General features: G+C 36.4%; 1 protein-coding gene across 2 annotated transcripts in view; it reads right to left on the bottom strand.

The window, feature by feature from the left end:
• Positions 1–220: 220 nt before the first annotated feature.
• LOC132117475 (clathrin interactor 1-like) overlaps positions 221–18,313 on the bottom strand; it is a 29,559-nt gene continuing 11,466 nt past the window's right edge. The window contains exons 2-13 of one of the 2 annotated variants that reach the window (XR_009425760.1): positions 16,763–16,867; positions 15,977–16,073; positions 13,768–13,876; positions 11,116–11,286; positions 9,224–9,404; positions 8,878–9,118; positions 7,561–7,642; positions 6,764–6,841; positions 3,510–3,775; positions 2,212–2,386; positions 1,442–2,060; positions 221–1,410 (exon numbers count right to left, since the gene is read on the bottom strand). Coding sequence is in view for 1 of the 2 variants with exons in the window: in XM_059526781.1 (XP_059382764.1) it covers positions 1,711–2,060; positions 2,212–2,386; positions 3,510–3,775; positions 6,764–6,841; positions 7,561–7,642; positions 8,878–9,118; positions 9,224–9,404; positions 11,116–11,286; positions 13,768–13,876; positions 15,977–16,073; positions 16,763–16,867 (1,855 nt within the window). In the remaining variant the exon portion in view is untranslated. Of the gene's footprint in view, positions 2,061–2,211; positions 2,387–3,509; positions 3,776–6,763; positions 6,842–7,560; positions 7,643–8,877; positions 9,119–9,223; positions 9,405–11,115; positions 11,287–13,767; positions 13,877–15,976; positions 16,074–16,762; positions 16,868–18,313 lie in introns of both variants that reach the window. The other variant, XM_059526781.1, reaches the window with a different exon arrangement.

The raw sequence follows: 18,313 nt of genomic DNA, 5'->3' as shown, positions 1-18,313 counted from the left end.
ATATATATATATAAAACAATCTTCAAAGAGGAGCACTACTAAATCACCTCTTTGAGATGTAACACTACTAATTTTTAAAAAATGAAAGCTATTATCCATCTATGCATCTTAATTTTAAGTTTTAAGACAGAACCAAGAAACACACTTTTAGCAACAATATCAACTATTCACTAATGAGAACGCGAAAAGTCAAGACACCATTAAAGTCACAAAAGGCCGCTTTTGATGAAATCGTTTTAATGTCAAAAAGTTTCTCAGTACAATAAAATCAAAAACTGAAATCTGAACAGAAACCATAATGAAAGAGGCGCTCAATTTCATGTTTCTCTTTACATTTGCATAAACTAAGACGTGTTTACTCGATTCACACGTCTAGAGCAATGCATTTATGCACAGGGTCTCTCTGTATAATGTTAAGAATTCAAATAAGAAACTAAAACACTATGGAATAAATCTAAATAGTAATAAAATAAAGATTTGGTCATTTTGAACATAATGCCTCAGTGCCTGATGGAGGGCCCCTTGTTAAGCAGCATATGAAAAAATGGACAAAACCAAATGTTAAAAGAAAGACAAAAAGTGACAAGTAAACATCATTTGTGGTTCACAATGCCTTCATCGATTCCATAGCCATCCTATTATCCTGTGACAGACATTTCAGAAATTTAACACTGACCCGCAACAATGCTTGAAACTGTAAAATCGATACATACAAGAAAAGGATATTACGGATATGACTGTTATTATGAGGCATTATAAATACCAATTCAAGTAGTTACTAGAAATGTGTAACACTACTCCTGCTACAATGACAAATTCAAGGGAAGAGACCCCAAGAAATGTAGCACTATCCCCATCCGTATCATTCAAGAATGTAATGGGTTCTGCTTTTCGTGTAACACATCCTTTCTAAGACAGTTTTGGATTCATCAAGTACGGTTAATAACCTTCACACACATTTGTATCATTTAAAAGGTGGCCCTTTCACAGGCAGGCACACTTCAAATTACGGTCAGGTAGCTTGCTACACAAAAGTACTCAAACTATATCCACAGATATAGTCTGTTCAAAAAATAAAAGAGTTGACCATATTCATGTAAATAACAGGTGCTGGAGTGATAACGAAATATAAGGAGTGACTTTATATCTGATAAATTGTAAAAATTCAAACTGAAAACAAAAACATGAGTAAATATTAAGGATCTGTGGTAAACCGTTTCATCTTATACCGTCTGAGAACTGAGTCAAATCATTTATTTCTTGCACACCAAGATATTTACAAATCAACCCTTTGTGGCCTTTAAATCACAGCATGAATAATGTAAATTATGAGGTAATTTCTGAAATCAGTCGTGTTTGAAAAGTGAACAGGGCCATGATGAAAAAAAAAGTGAAAAAAAAAAAGTGTGTCTGATGTTTCTGTTGTGAGGGGAAAATGTACCAAACTTCACACAGTCATCTTTTTTCTTTTAAAAGTATATTATATGCTTTACACCATTTACAAAAGATCCACCCTGTGATTATCAACCCCACATGGAAGAAAAGCAGATTCTTGTGTGTTTCTCTCAGTATCTGTTAACGAATAAGGACAAATGATTGAAGAGTCATGACACAGGCTAGTTTTGTCAGTTTTGTCCATTTTACTGGATGCAGCTCCTTCTCTTGAGAAGGTGTATTTGGACCGTTAACCCTCTTGGAGTGATTCACCCTTCATTTCCCAAAGTTGCCAAAGTTTGCAAAGGCATCTTGTTTAGGTTGCACCATGGCGGGGTTCATGCCCTGGCCAGTCCCCATGCTGGGCATGCCCAGGGCACCTTGCAGGCCTATTCCAGCGGGCATCATATTCATGCCCACGAGTCCTTGATTGATAGGCATTCCTCCGATACTCACAGAGCCCATTCCCATGGTGCCCGTCGTCATAGTAGGAGGCATTCCCATGGCCATGGGCCCCCCGGTCATCAAGGGGTTCACTCCTGGTCTGGGAGCGGCCACTGAGGGCTGGGCATTCAGTGTCATTCCGGCGAAATTCTGGGCGACCATGTTCAATGGTGGCTGGACACCTAAATGAGGAATATATTAGAGTTAAAATGTGAATTAAATAACACATGTGATTGCTTATGACTGTTGATAACCTCAAAGAACAAACTTTAATCAACGCAAGGCAAGACGATCTGATCTGACCATGAAGATAATTGTCAGAGGATTTCTGACCTTGCTGCATCATGGTGTTGAGTGTGGGCTGTGAAGGTTTGGGAGGGTTCAGGCCTGCAGACAGGAAATCCAGGCTGATGTTCACGCTTGGGTCTGACCAGGTCGCAGGCATCGATACCTTCCCACCTGACTTTTGTAGTCCCATCTGCTGGGGCAATAATGGGCCGCCTATTGTCTGACAAGGAAGAGGAAATTACATTCTCTCTCATAATTACAACAAAATATACTCTATTAAACTCATAATAATTTCAAATTACAGCACCATTTTTTTACTATTATAAATTTAATATGATGATTTGCAATAATGGAATACTGAACAATACATTGTACTGTAGCACTTTTTACTTCCAATATTTTAGGCGACTCATATTTTTCATAAAACTAAGTTGGTTAGCACTCATAATAGGACAAAGCTGGATTACCAACATGCATCCATTTAATTCAACCCATATATGACCTCGAAACTGATTCACCGTATTATATTCTGATCCTGACCTGCCAACCATGGGAATATATTCTGAGCGCACTACTTCAGTTTCCCACTTCTCACTATACCAAGTTATTCAACATATGCATCAGCTGTGAGGACAAAATGCATTCATATATTCTTGAGGCAGGGATGCAAAGTCATCGGGGTGAAAATGGTCTCAAAGTTGATCTCTAGGGGTGCATCACGGGGGTATTCTTACCCCTAAGAGAATAATGCTGAAATGTCAGCTTAACAAGGTGGATTTACAATATATTTTAGCATGTGGATATAGCGGGTAAAAACAAGGAATGTCTTAATTAAATTAGTGTTGCCAGATCTTGCTAGAAAAAAGCAAATAAGAACAAAAATATAATAAAATTTAATTCAAAATGTCTTGGGAAAAGTCAAAATAGCGCAACCTGCCTATTTTATTAATTGTGTATCGTTTTATGAGCCAATCCCACACAACCAGTCCAAAGACGCTTAAAACAAGTGAACAAGCAACACTTCATGAACGCACTCTTTGAAGCAGCCTTCCAAAACATAGAACACTGCTGTTCTAGATTTAAATGCAGATATCACTCCTGAAACTTTGAGGTGTGTGTGTCACTTAAATGCTTGGAGTCCTGCATCCCTCATCAGCCAGCTTCATCATTGTAATTGAACATTACATGGTCCAAAAAATCATTTCTTTTTTATTGACAACAGTGAAGGTGCACAAGTCACACCTACTTTGACGTCAGAATGAATACCTGTTATGCAAAATGCATACAGGTTGGTGAATCTGCGGATCTGGGAAGCCTTTCTGACGAACCGAACCGACGTTTACCTGTGATCTGGACAGAGGTGTGGTTGCGTTCTGCTGGCACATGTTGAAGGTCATGCTTTGGGATGCACTGAGGCTGCTGTTGTTGGGGGTCATCAGGTCAAAGAGGTCAGCGGAAGGCGGTTGGGTGGATGTGGGCACAGGGGCGGCTGGAGCGGGCACGTCACTGAACAGATCTGGGACGACAGAAGGAGCAGGGACAGCAGGAGGACTGGTGGAGGAGAAGGCGTTCCAGTCACCAAACTCACCATTACCAGTAGACAGCGATCCTGAGGAGATGAAATAAATTAGAACCATTAAATAAACGAACAAAAAAAAAAACACATTGGTACCACCGTTCAAACATTTGGGCCAGTGAGATTTTTTCCCAAGGGAATTAATACTTTTATTCAATAGGGATGCATTAAATTGATAAAAAGTCACAATCCCATTTTTCAAATAAATATTGTTGTCTATGGAAGCCCATTTCTGCCACTGAATAAAAAAAGATCCCTGCGACTTATCTAACAATTGTGACTTTTATTTTATTTGCAATTGCGAGCTTATATTTTGCAATTCTGACTTTCTTTTCTCAGAATTGCATTATACAAACTCGTATATAATCGCATGTTGTAAAGTGAGAATTACGATATAAAACTCATTTTAAGAAAATAGTATTTTTTTTAACAATTAAAAAAAATACATAATCAGAATTGTGATTAAAATGGTCAATTGCAAGATATAAACTCACAATTAAAAAAAAAAAAAAAAAAAAAAAAAAAAATATATAATAATAATAATAATAATATTATATATATATATATATATATATATATATATATATATATATATATATATATATATATATATATATATATATATATATATATATATATATATATATATAAATCCTGAATTGTGAGTTTATATTTAGCATTTCTGACTTTATAACTCGAAATTTCGATTTTATTACAATTTTGAGAAAAAAAAGTCAAGAACTGCAAGATGTAAATTCTCAGTAACCTTTTTTTTTAATGTAATTCAACAAATAATTAAAATAAAATATTAAGTACCACAGCAATTTTCAGCTGTGATAAAAAAATTTTTTTGAGCAGCAAATCAGCATATTATATATTTTTCTGAAGGATCATGTGATACTGAAGACCAGAGTAATGATTCTGAAAATTCAGATTTGCTATTACAGGAATATGTACAATAATAAAGAAAAGTTCTTTGAATTTGCAATATTTTTTACAGAATTTTTGATCAAATAAATGCAACCATGTTGAGCATACGAGTGACCATTTTACAACCTGAACTAACAAAATGTTCCATTTGATATCATAGTGAGGGATCCCTGCGGACCTTCATTTTTTTCCCTGTACGTTTATGCATATTGGTTGCATCACATAACATTTATATATTTCCAAGCTTTGACTGGGGAAAAAGTTTAAGCTGAATCATCTTTTCAATTGTTCCCCTCAATAAATCCTATCTGAACTCTGTATTTATGCTTACATACACGTTTATTATTATTAATGATTAGTGTTAATTGTCCTACTGACAAGGTTATTGGTTCACTGTTGTGTGGCTGTTCTTGAGGACTTCTAACTGTACACACACACTGCTCTTAAGGAGTGTGTCTCTGTCAGGGGAGATGGGGCATGGATGATGGGAGCTGACGTGTGTCTGTGCTCATAACACTCAGCAGGTAGCAGCTCCATCTGGACCCTCAGTCACTCATCAATATTTCACTGTGTCGTGTGTTGCTACTCCAATCATATTTCAGACAAGTCAACAGAATTGTCATCCTCCTGCCCACCAGAAAAGTGTAACTCGCTCTACACTGAGCCGAGGCCCAGGGAGAGAAGAGGATGATGGGAAAAGTCAATACAAGCATGCCCATTTCTCTCTGTAAAGTGGAATAAGTTGTAATAACTTTCTTAATGCTCAGCTAGGACAAACTCTGCAGATGTTACGTCTAAAATTACTCTCCACACCACAAAATGAGAAAACAATTGGCGAATAAAAAAATCATATCAATGGGACACAAACATCAACTAAAGAAAAGCTTAATAACTGCAGCACTTCTGTAGGGCCCTATGAGACCAGTTAATTTTTTTTATTTCTTAAATTACATTTTAGTATGCAAAAAGCATGCATAACCATAACCAAAATGAAACTTATTCAATTTAACATCAATTTATTAGAAGTTTAACAAAATTTTTACAGCCTAATTAAATATATTTAAATTTTCCCAAATTCAGTTTTAGACATTTTAATATTTTTTGGGGATTCGATTTTAATTGTTTTATTAAACTTTAACATATCAAAAGCATGTCTAATCAACCGAATCATAACACTGATTAAAAAAAAACAAAAACAATAATAGACTGAAATGTTTCATCTTTAAAAATAAATACAATCGGTGTTGTCTGTTTGAATTTTTTGGAATTTAGAATTTAACTCAAATTTTAAAAATGGTGGTAACCAAATGAAGGTATAAATACTAACAATGGAATTAAATTAAACAATTGTAATTTTTTTTTATAACAAGAACAGTGCTTCAAAACTATGGTTTATTGTTCAAATGAAAACATGGAAGAAAAATGAACTTATTTCTTTAAAAGAATTTAAATATTAATTATTATGATTATTATTATTATTATAACTACTACTACTATAACTTTGAGAAATACATTCTACTGTACAATAGTAATAAAAGTACTGGTGTCAAACTTTCAAATTAAACCAAACTATTTAATGTGTTTTTGTGAAGACCTTTGAGTTTCTTTGTGTATCTGATGATCAAATGGTGAAAAGCTCGTGAAGTGACTCTCAGAGCAGCTCTGGAGATGAAGTTTGTGTTTCATGTCCTCATGAAGTGAGAAGGCAGACACTAAACCATGAGCGTCACACGTGTTTGAGTAGTGCATAGTAGTAGACAAAACTGTACCATTAATTCACACAGCACATGCAGACTTTATATTTAAATATGCAAACAACTTTTCCTTGAAATAAAAAATGTACCATTACTCTAGAACTTTGTTTCCCCAAAACATTTTTTTTTTACCTGACATCAAGAGAACTGAAGGCATGCTACACACAAGTTTAAAACCCTTGAAATAGGACAATGCTTCACTGACAGGCGATATTACATGTTCTTATGGTAATGCTTTACCATCAAAAATGCAGAGGGAGACATTTACAGTTTGCAAGAAATTGTCTGATGAGGTAAAAACATAGTTTTGGCCCATGTGCAGTTGGTTCACACATACCAGCAGCGGACGGGAGACTGACAGAGGCAGCAGGAGAGGAGAAGTCGGCAAAGTCACCAATCAGATCGGAGTTTCCACCTGCAAAACATTTAGATTTAGAATGCAACTATACAAGTTCAATAATCTGGTTTCTCAAAGAAGTCTCTTATGCTCACATTTATTATGAAAAAGAAAAAAAAAATCAGTAAAAAGAGCAATATTGTGAGCTATTACAATGTCACTTTGGATCAATTGGATCAAAATATAATCTTTTTTTCTTTTTCTACTGTGACTACAACAGAGTAGGACCAGTTGATCTGGATGTGGGACTAAAATTCAGATGCACAGACAAACACTCGTGTCCAAACACACACACACAATTAGGCTGTAACAGCTCTTGACCTCCTGACTGATGCTAGCGGACACAGCACAGCTGTTGGGCTGCTGACAGGATATGGAGGGACAACAGCATCTGTGCACCCATCTCTCTCTTTCTCACACAACTCACACCCATCTGGGGCACTTAGATGTCTCTAAACAACTTCCATGACTATGGCTTTAAAAGCTACATCAACTTTCAGGAAAAAGTTTCTGTCCGAGTCCCTGCATGGAGGAAACCGAGCTCAAAAATTAACAAATGACCAAGTAGCAAGCGTTATATGCTCCAACCACATTGAGCTGTGGTGTCCATACAGGAGGTGTGGGGGTTCGAGCTGGTTTGTGAGTGGTGTTTAAACCCTAAGTATAAGCAATAACAGGTGACGCTTAGCAAAAAAGTACTCGTTGAAATGTGGAAAATGCAGCTGATGGGGTCTTACCTGAAGACACTGGTTGACCAGAGCCAGAGTCCACCATCAACAGATCTGCAAGCCCTGTGCTGGATGACTGACTCACTGATGTCTGAGAAGAGAATGAAGAACGTCACATTTCACTTCTACCACATGAAGGCAGCACAGGCTTCCTTTTGCAACCCTTCAGAGAGAGGACTGTAGAGGTGCACTCTGGTGTTTTTCTCTAGAATTTGCAGGCTCTTTATTTAATTGCAGGGCTCTTAGACTTTGCATTAACCCATTTTGCAGGTTCTATGTAAAAATGTATATGAATTGCTTAATTTATAACGTATTTATTAATATACAAAAAATTCATTCAAAATGATTGGAAAGGATACATGCTTAAAATTATTACAATTCATTCTTATTTGTGACTCTGGACCACAAAAGCGTCATAAAGGTCAATTTTACGAAATTGAGATTTGTACATCATCTGAAAGTCGAATAAATAAGCTTTCCACTGAAGTATGGTTTGTTTTGATAGGATAATATTTGACAAATATCAGAAAATCTGGAATCTGAGGGTGCAAAAAAGAATCGCCTTTAAAGTTGTCCAAATGATGTCCAATGCGATGCATATTACTAACCAAAAATTATGTTTTGATATATTTACATTAGGAAATTTACAAAATGATCTTTACTTAATATCCTAATGATTTTTAGCGTTAAAACCCCCCCCCAAAAAAAACACCTGTACCGGTAATTTTGACCCATTATTTGTATTTATGGCTTACCTGTGCTACTAATGACTGGTTTTGTGCTACAGGGTCACATTTCACAATATTTTAACATTATTGTTGTTTATTGTTTGTTATTATTATTATTATTGTTGTTGTTCCTGTTTTTGACAAATATGTTGAAGACATAATTGTTTGATGTAAAAATACATTTAAATTGATTTATTTATAGATTTTATTATTGTTATAACTATTATTATTATTGTTATTATTATTATTATGATAAACACAAATTATATTATATATAACTAAAATATAACACCTGAGCAGCATAGAGCGCCCTCTGGCGGCTGTAGACGGTAATGTTTTCTCTTGGTTCATGTCAAATTAATTTTGATAAATCAGTCGCACCTGACTATAAGTCGCAGGACCAGCCAAACTATGAAAAAAAGTGCAACTTATAGTCTGGAAAATACGGTAAATATGTTGAAGCTTCAATTAGATGGTGGAACTGACATTACTGAAGTTATCGGCAAATATTATCCTGCCTATTTTTGCACCGCAGCCATCCATTTTATAATGCACCATTAACACCAGGATGAATTTGGATGAAGGCAGTATATTTTACCTTGTTGTTGTCAGCATCTGGACTGCTTTTGCTGCCAGTGTAATGAGCGGCTGCGCCCAGGTCGACCGTTTTGGACGGGACTCCGCCGCGTTTGCGTGTAGAGGAGGTGGTGTTGGTGGAGGTGATTGCATCTGTGTTCTGTGTGATCTGAACGCTCTTGGTTGTTACGATCTCCTCGTCATCCTTAAACTGCGACTTTGCAGGACGATCGTTCTGTGAAACTCTGTCCTCCTCATTGTCACTGCAGGAAGAGGCAACAGTAAGACAAAAAAAATAATACAGTAGCTACCGCTGCTTCAGTTTCATAGCTTTTCATTCTATGGCAAATGAAAACTTAGTCATGCACCTGATACGATCTGGCGAGTCATCCCTCTCCTTCTTGCGGAATTTGTTGATGGTGTCATCAATGGTGCTTCCAATTTTGTCACTTATCTCCCCAAGTTTTTCACTGAATGGGAAGCTGCTCTTGTTTTTTTCCCAGTCCTCCTCCCATTTGCTTTTAGATTCGGGGTCAAACTGCTCTCCCGCTGAAAACGTGGATACAGAATTAGTTAGGTACTGAATTGGTTTCAGATATTTAAAGCTTCAGATTGAAATTCACAAAATGCCAGTTTGCACCAGCGAAGATAACTATAATCATAACTATAAAGTGTTATTAATTGTTATAATTCTATGAAAATAACAAGGTCCATCTATAATAACAACGGCACGTTCAAAACGATTCTTCCAGCTGATGAATGATAAAAACAGTGACAGTCAATTGAAATCCATTCTGCTTCACAAAGCTTGAGCACTTAAAGCAGTAGATGGCATAATTGCAACATGCTTCGAATACAGTTTTTGTGTGTAGGTGTGGGAGCTAATGAAGTTATCTTTATAGTTATCATTCTTGGTGTGAATGGGTAATTTTAAGTAAGACAAAGCATTTACTGCACATGAAGCACATAAAAGCACATGAAGATGTTTAGGATATTTAAGTATATTTAAGACTATTTAAATTACCTCAAACATGATAAAACTGAATTTAAGACATTTTTTGCCCCCTTGATGAACTTGTACAAGAAATGCACTTCAAACTTTGAAAAGCATGGAAAATACACCTGACTAAAAACTTGACAAACTTAAAGTATAACTTAAAATCAAGCCGTTTACCTCCCCTCTGACCCCGCAGTATTTGCCATCATTATGCCATCATAAATTGGCAATTTGAAAGTGTAGTACAGCTAATAATATCAGAGCAGCAAATCAAAGCAAAAGTCAAGCAAACATTTTTGACTTTGCACACAAGTAACATCCCTAATGGCATGACAAGGAACGTGGCATCTTGACTTGATTAGACAGCTCTAAGAGAAAACATGTATAACAAAAAGCAGAGATCTGATTATTTCTTCTAACCTGATCAAAAACATCACAAAAATGATACAATGAGCAAAGTTGAAAAAGTGATAGCCCTGAAATCAAAACAGCTCTAATCAAAAGATCAGTTGTGGGAAGAAGGGAATCCAGTGGGAATTTTCCTCACTATGCGAAAAAACTTCTAAGGGCCTAAAACAAATCCCTGTGGGACATCTACAGTATACAGACATAGCAGCTCACTTTTGGGGTCAATCACAGTTTCAAGAGATGAAAATAATGCCTCAAAATGACCTGTGACGGAAGGGAATTTCTTGGTTTATTTGATTATAAAGTTACCCACTGGAACAATCACAACAACATCACAATACAATTAGAAAAAAAGAAAAAAGCACCTGACGAAAAAAAGGACTATTATAAGAACAACTCCTGAGAGCATCAACAATCTCTCTCTCTCTCTCTTTATTGGTTAACATTCAGTCTCTACATAACATGCTTTACAGTCTCAAAATTGTTTGCTTGGGAAATATTAGTTTACAGATATTAATTTAGAGCAGATTATTTTGGCTTGCATTTGCACCAATTAAGAAGTTGTCAGACTGTTAAGTCATGAATGATGCAGGCATAACCAGTTTGACAGACAGACAAGACTTTTTGCACATATTCCAGGAATGCCGCAAATAACATTTATCATGTTTTTTTTTAGGTTTGCACAAGTTTGGGGCACAACAATTTGTTTGTCCAACTGACAGCAGACAGCAAAATGTCTGTGAAACCCGTTTGAAAAATGTCTGATAAACAGTCGCCGTTCCATTTAGAGGCACTATAGAAATCATCCACTTTCAAATTTAGAAACACTCAAATTTGCTACATTTGATCACTTACAGTTACTCCGTTTGAAGCCTCCCATGCTGTCAGAAGATACTCCAATGTATTTGTCTTTATTCTTCTTGGCTTTCTTCCTCTCCTCACGTAACCGGTCATCATCCTGAACAAACTCTACCATTTCTTTCACCTTCTGCCGTACGTTAATGCCCTGGTCCTTACCATTTTCATCTAGCAAAATAGAAAAGAGAATGTCAAGTCATAAGGAACTGTTTGGCCCATTTAATCTGGTTTCTTCAAACAACCATTGGATACAGAGAGAAAAATATAAAAAGCTGGAATGTGACTCCACACAAAAAGTTCAGTAGGTAAAATTTTATCAGATAAGATGATGTCGTAGTCAACTTTCTATGTTGTAATGCCAGAACTTTGCTATTGAGATTTACTGCAAGGATGTAGTAAATGATTTCTTCTAATAAAATATTTATTGAACACAAATTCAGCAAATCCTTTGAGTTGAATACCGAAACGAAAACAAAGCTACTATTGTGCTAAAGCTAATGTTCATGTCTCAGTAGATGACTAAAAATATGTCTCGTTTGAAAACCCAACAATTCTTTGAAACATATTTAGAACAAGGCACAGAGCTTTAAATAGCTACAAAAAGGAAACAGCAACAACACCTCTAGCACTGATGATGATGTTCTATACTTATTGTTCCTGCTCTATTCTTCACTTATCACACAAATGTATCTTAAAAATACAGTGTCTGTTAACGAACAAAAAGTTAACGAACAAAAAGTTATTGTTTCTCCATAATGAAATACAACCCGAATTCCGGAAAAGTTGGGACGTTTTTTAAATTTTAATAAAATGAAAACTAAAGGAATTTCAAATCACATGAGCCAATATTTTATTCATAATAGAACATAGATAACGTAGCAAATGTTTAAACTGAGAAATTTTACACTTTTATCCACTTAATTAGCTCATTTAAAATTTAATGCCTGCTACAGGACTCAAAAAAGTTGGCACGGGGGCAACAAATGGCTAAAAAAGCAAGCAGTTTTGAAAAGATTCAGCTGGGAGAACATCTAGTGATTAATTAAGTTAATTGATATCAGGTCTGTAACATGATTAGCTATAAAAGCTTTGTCTTAGAGAAGCAGAGTCTCTCAGAAGTAAAGATGGGCAGAGGCTCTCCAATCTGTGAAAGACTGCGTAAAAAAATTGTGGAAAACTTTAAAAACAATGTTCCTCAACGTCAAATTGCAAAGGCTTTGCAAATTTCATCATCTACAGTACATAACATCATCAGAAGATTCAGAGAAACTGGAGAAATCTCTGTGCGTAAGGGACAAGGCCGGAGACCTTTATTGGATGCCCGTGGTCTTCGGGCTCTCAGACGACACTGCATCACTCATCGGCATGATTGTGTCAATGACATTACTAAATGGGCCCAGGAATACTTTCAGAAACCACTGTCGGTAAACACAATCCGCCGTGCCATCAGCAGATGCCAACTAAAGCTCTATCATGCAAAAAGGAAGCCATATGTGAACATGGTCCAGAAGCGCCGTCGTGTCCTGTGGGCCAAGGCTCATTTAAAATGGACTATTTCAAAGTGGAATAGTGTTTTATGGTCAGACGAGTCCAAATTTGACATTCTTGTTGGAAATCATGGACGCCGTGTCCTCCGGGCTAAAGAGGAGGGAGACCTTCCAGCATGTTATCAGCGTTCAGTTCAAAAGCCAGCATCTCTGATGGTATGGGGGTGCATAAGTGCATACGGTATGGGCAGCTTGCATGTTTTGGAAGGCTCTGTGAATGCTGAAAGGTGTATAAAGGTTTTAGAGCAACATATGCTTCCCTCCAAACAACGTCTATTTCAGGGAAGGCCTTGTTTATTTCAGCAGGACAATGCAAAACCACATACTGCAGCTATAACAGCAGCATGGCTTCGTCGTAGAAGAGTCCGGGTGCTAACCTGGCCTGCCTGCAGTCCAGATCTTTCACCTATAGAGAACATTTGCCGCATCATTAAACGAAAAATACGTCAAAGACGACCACGAACTCTTCAGCAGCTGGAAATCTATATAAGTCAAGAATGGGACCAAATTCCAACAGCAAAACTCCAGCAACTCATAGCCTCAATGCCCAGACGTCTTCAAAGTGTTTTGAAAAGAAAAGGAGATGCTACACCATGGTAAACATGCCCCGTACCAACTATTTTGAGACCTGTAGCAGAAATCAAAATTGAAATGAGCTCATTTTGTGCATAAAATTGTAAACTTTCTCAGTTTAAACATTTGCTATGTTATCTATGTTCTATTGTGAATAAAATATTGGCTCATGTGATTTGAAAGTCTTTTAGTTTTCATTTTAAAAAAATTTAAAAAACGTCCCAACTTTTCCGGAATTCGGGTTGTATTAACATTTATCTTGTGCAAATAAGCCCTCAAGGGGTCTTCCTGTCAGAGAGTAACCCAAGAGCATGAGGCTATATCCAGTATGCTTGACACCTGGGAAAGTGTTACGTTGGTATATTTGAGTTTTGATAAATCAATGTTTTGGCCAAAAATCTCAAATGTAATTTCTTCACATCACTCTGCAACAGAATCAAAATACTTGTTTGCTTATATTTGCCCTTTTGCAGATTGCTTGAACAACGATTTTTAAAAGCTTTTAACCTTTTTATCTCTATAAACTTACCTAAAAAATGATAATTTTCCAAAGAGCGCAGATCGTAGATATGTTCTCTGGTGCTGGTGACCACCCGCTCTGACCCATTTCTGATGAGGTACGCTAATAGTAATAAGGCCTGCACACATGAAAGATGGATTAGGGATATTTCCAAAATGAACATAGCTACAAGAGTTTAATGCAGGATTCTGGGTAAATATGTAAACTCTTTAATACACTGAAGGGAACAAGTAAAAATTATTGTCTATGTGCTACAGATGGAGCACATGGACAACATATTAATAATTATTCTATTACACTCAGATAACTGGACTCAGCTGGAATATTTAAAATTATGATGCACATTTACAACCACACATTACTTTGTGTGAAGAAATGAATGAAAATTTACTACTTGCACAACTACTTCCACGTTCTACTTATTACAGTTCAGGAGTTTCTGGTTGGTGTTTAGCGTACCTACATACAGACTAGGGGTCTAACGGTACGTGTATTTGTATTTTGTGTGCGGAACACATACATTTTCGTGTTTCCAAACGAACATTAAGTGGTGAAAGTCTCCTCGTTCAGTGCAAATCCCACCCTGCAGCTGATTCTAAGGCCAGTGACACACTGGCTGCGTGGCGTGAGCGTGGCGTTTCTGCTGCGTGTCAGTTGCGTGGCGGCTGCTTCACTGTTTTCTGTGTCTTTACACACCAGAATCGTGCCTGACGTGGCGCTGGCGCACTGCTGCTACTGTAGGTGACATAGAGGGAGGCCGCAGACAGACCAGGATCTGTCTTCACGACAACAATATCTATACTTCATGTTTAGCATAAATATAAAGCCTACTGATAAAGGACACCGTCAACAGTATTGACGGCAAAATAGACTATATTTGACAGGTGCAATATGCCAGTGTGTCACCGGCCTAAGGTTTTCAAAAGGCATCACACGAGTGTGAACATCACTACAACTAGGAAAAAAACGGTTGTAATTCAAACGCAGCTCCCGTTGGCATTTAAACAGACCTTTGCTCTTAATTCCGATCGGTCCAACGCAATAACGAAATCTGAGCAGGTCTAAAAACTGAAACTGTTGATGCTGCACTTCACACTTTGGAAAAGTTATATATATTTTTTAAATATGAGCAGGCCTACAAGCTGGGATTGGTAATGCTGCACTGTAATCATAGTTATTTACTTATATTTTTCATTATATTTTATTATATGATATTGGTTTAAGACTGAGAGTATTTTATTTAGTGGAGAACTTTGCAGCAGTATTTTATTTCCTATTCTTTTTTTATTTTATATTTTATTAAGAAGTATAAAAAAAAGTACTCCATTACCAATAGTCCGATACAGTGGGTAAAATAAATATTGAACACGTCACCATTTTTCTCAGAAAATATATTTCTAAAGGTGCTGTTGACATTAATTTTTTCACCAGATGTTGATAACAACCCAATTAATCCATACATACAAAGAGAACAAAACAAATAAGTTCAGAAATTAATTTGTGTATTAAACTGGAATGACACAGGGGAAAAGTATTGAACACATGAAGAAAGGGAGGTGCAAAAAGGCATGGAAAGCCAAGACACCAGCTGAAACCGATCAGTAATTAGAAACAAATCCTCTCCCAGTCAGTGGAAATTAATATTAGCTTTTTCAGTCCCAACACCTACAGTATCAGGATGATGAAGATGTAACAAGGGTGGACATTTCAGCAACACAATGATCCCAAACACACCCAAGGAAATTCAAGTGGTTTCAGGAAAAGAAAATAGAGCTGTGTGGAAGAATGGGCCAAAATTACACCCGAGCAATGCATGCGAATAGTTTGTCCTACAGGAGGCATCTTGAATCTGGCATTACCAACAAAGGCTTTTGTACAAACTATTAAATACATTTCAGTAGTTCAATACTTTTTTCCTGTGTCATTCCATTTTATTACACACAAATTAATTCTGAACTTATTTGTTTTGTTTTATTTGTATAAATGGATGACTTGGGCTGTAATCAACATCTATTGAAAATTTCATGTCAACAGCATCTTGAGCTGAGCTGAGAAAAATGAATATTACTTATTTTACCTGCCGTATATAAGAACATCCAATGCATTGGCCAATATCTGGACTTCTACAAAAAATTGTGTAAATGAAGCGTACAATCAATTTCAGCAATCGTCTCATTTGAAGGTGAAAATATGATGCAAGATGAGCAGTGCACTGTACCTTGTAAACTCTTCTCCAATTCTTCTTGTTGTCTTTCAGCATTCTAGTCCAAAGCATGTTCATAACTTCAGGGAACTGCTCGTACATAAATGTGGATCTGCATTAAAGTAGATTACTCGCATTATGTACAATGGATTTATACTAAATGAATAAAGTTTTTCAACCTTGTATTATGCTAATTGATTTAACACTTTAGGAATGTATTCACAATCAGAACACAAAAACTACTTTCAATAGAATATAATGTTTTGTAACCAGTTGTATAATATGCCATGTTTTTCATCCGGTCAAAAAAATGGAATTAATACCACTGACAAACTAACAGCTTTAAAGATATTTGTATATTGTCCAACAATTTGTAGGGTTTTTTTTATTATTATATTTTTGGTTATTTTGTGTTTCTTATGAAAAATGTGTTGATAGTACTAACACAGGGTTTCTATAAGGGTTTAGCATATTAAAATACTGCCTAACCCTGAATTCTTTTATATATATATATATATATATATACAGTAATTTAGCACGGGACACTAAATTCATGTAAAAAACTAAACAAAAAACAACTCTAAAAAACGACATGAGGATGTAATGACTAAACTTTCAGATGATCTCAAGTCTAAGGCATTATGCAAAGCAACTGAACTCATCAGCTATCAATGATGAGATAATTCTGAAGTAATTGCCCTGCACAAATGTTCTGCGGTAGTTGAGCATAGAGTCAGTGAATGCCTGAAAACTGAAAGGGAGCACGTAGTCCTCTTACCACCCAGCAGGCTGAGCACTTACTTGGCAATCTCACCCATGAGCTGACCAGATGGGCCCCAGGGGTCATCATTGGTGGCTTCTCGAACCTTGGACTCTATTTCTGAGTAGTTCATCACAACATTGGTGCTGGGAAACAGAGAAAAATAAAGAACCACAAATAAACACCAGGCAACCACACACAAGTCCATTTATTGTTACACATGAAAAAAAAAAACTTTCTTGAGCCAGTCAGCTTTGGTCGACTGGTGTGTATTTTGGACTGATAGAAGAAAACATGCTGCCAAAAGTTTAAATGGGTTTAGATGAAAAACTGTACTGACAGCTCTGTTTAGTGTTAAATCTACTGAGCATTCGTGTGACTTAACCGATTTGTTGAGATTGTCATAGATTAACCCATCATTCTATGGAAAAAAATAGTAGTATTACAATTCTGAATAGTGGAATTAAGAGGCCACAATATCTTATCTACTAATGAAATGTATGATTCACATATTGTATATAATCTGCCATGCAGAGTCCTAACAAGAGATTCTAAGCTAGCCACATTTTTGTGACCTATCAGAGAATAATCATTTTGCTATCAGCCTTAAAAATTCAAGAGATAGCCCAACTTGTAGACCACTCTTTTCAGTTTTTAACTTGCTACCAGAAAGGTAATGAAAAAGGAGTGTGCCACATCATTAAGAGTTAATGCTCATGTCAAACTTGTTTGTTTTCCACAAAACTTCAGAAGTCAGGAAGCGTAGGAGGACATGACAATGAAATGATGTGCCTTTATTCGGGATTGAAAATAAAAGTGAAGTCCTGGTGCTCATCAATGCTATTTAAAAGTCAAATGAAGAAAGTAAGTAATTTAAACACACACACACACACACACACACACACACACACACACACACACACACACACACACACACACACACACACACACACACACACACACACACACACACACACACACACACACACACACACACACACACACACACACACACACACACACACACACACAGCAAGTTTCAACTCCAGTCGACCAGGCCAAACTGACAATTCACTTCAGATGATGACAGTATCACAAAAACATACCAATTACTATTTAACAGGGTTGAAAGAGGGTCAGTGCAATAACATTTCAATGTTAACTATGGAGATATTTAACAGAATGGCCTAGCTACTATTTCCATTCAACAAAAGGCCTGTCCAATTTGGCCAAAAATATCATCACAATACACATATTTCCCCCAAATCATACAATAATCAATATTTATCACAATATTCATTTAACCTTAATGGGAAAGGAAATGCTTTCCACATATTTGCTTAACCTTTAATGAATGTAAACACAACCCATTTGATCACAGTTAAACTCCACAGAGCAGCTTTGAGAAGTACGTTTAAAAAACAACAACAACAACAATTTCTACCACAATTTCTTTAGGTTAAACAAGAGTATTAACCAAAATTCAGTCATTTACAGAATTTTGTTTCAGCAGTGAAGGTCACTTTGACAGATGACACTGAGGGTGATCTATTGTAATTTATAGCTGTAATTCCCACCCCGTCCAGTTGGTG

Source organism: Carassius carassius, chromosome 36 (genome assembly GCF_963082965.1).
Source record: "Carassius carassius chromosome 36, fCarCar2.1, whole genome shotgun sequence".
Taxonomy (NCBI): Eukaryota; Metazoa; Chordata; class Actinopteri; order Cypriniformes; family Cyprinidae; genus Carassius; species Carassius carassius.
The sequence above is the reverse complement of the archived record's forward strand: the minus strand, read 5'-3'. Positions and strand labels throughout refer to the sequence as shown.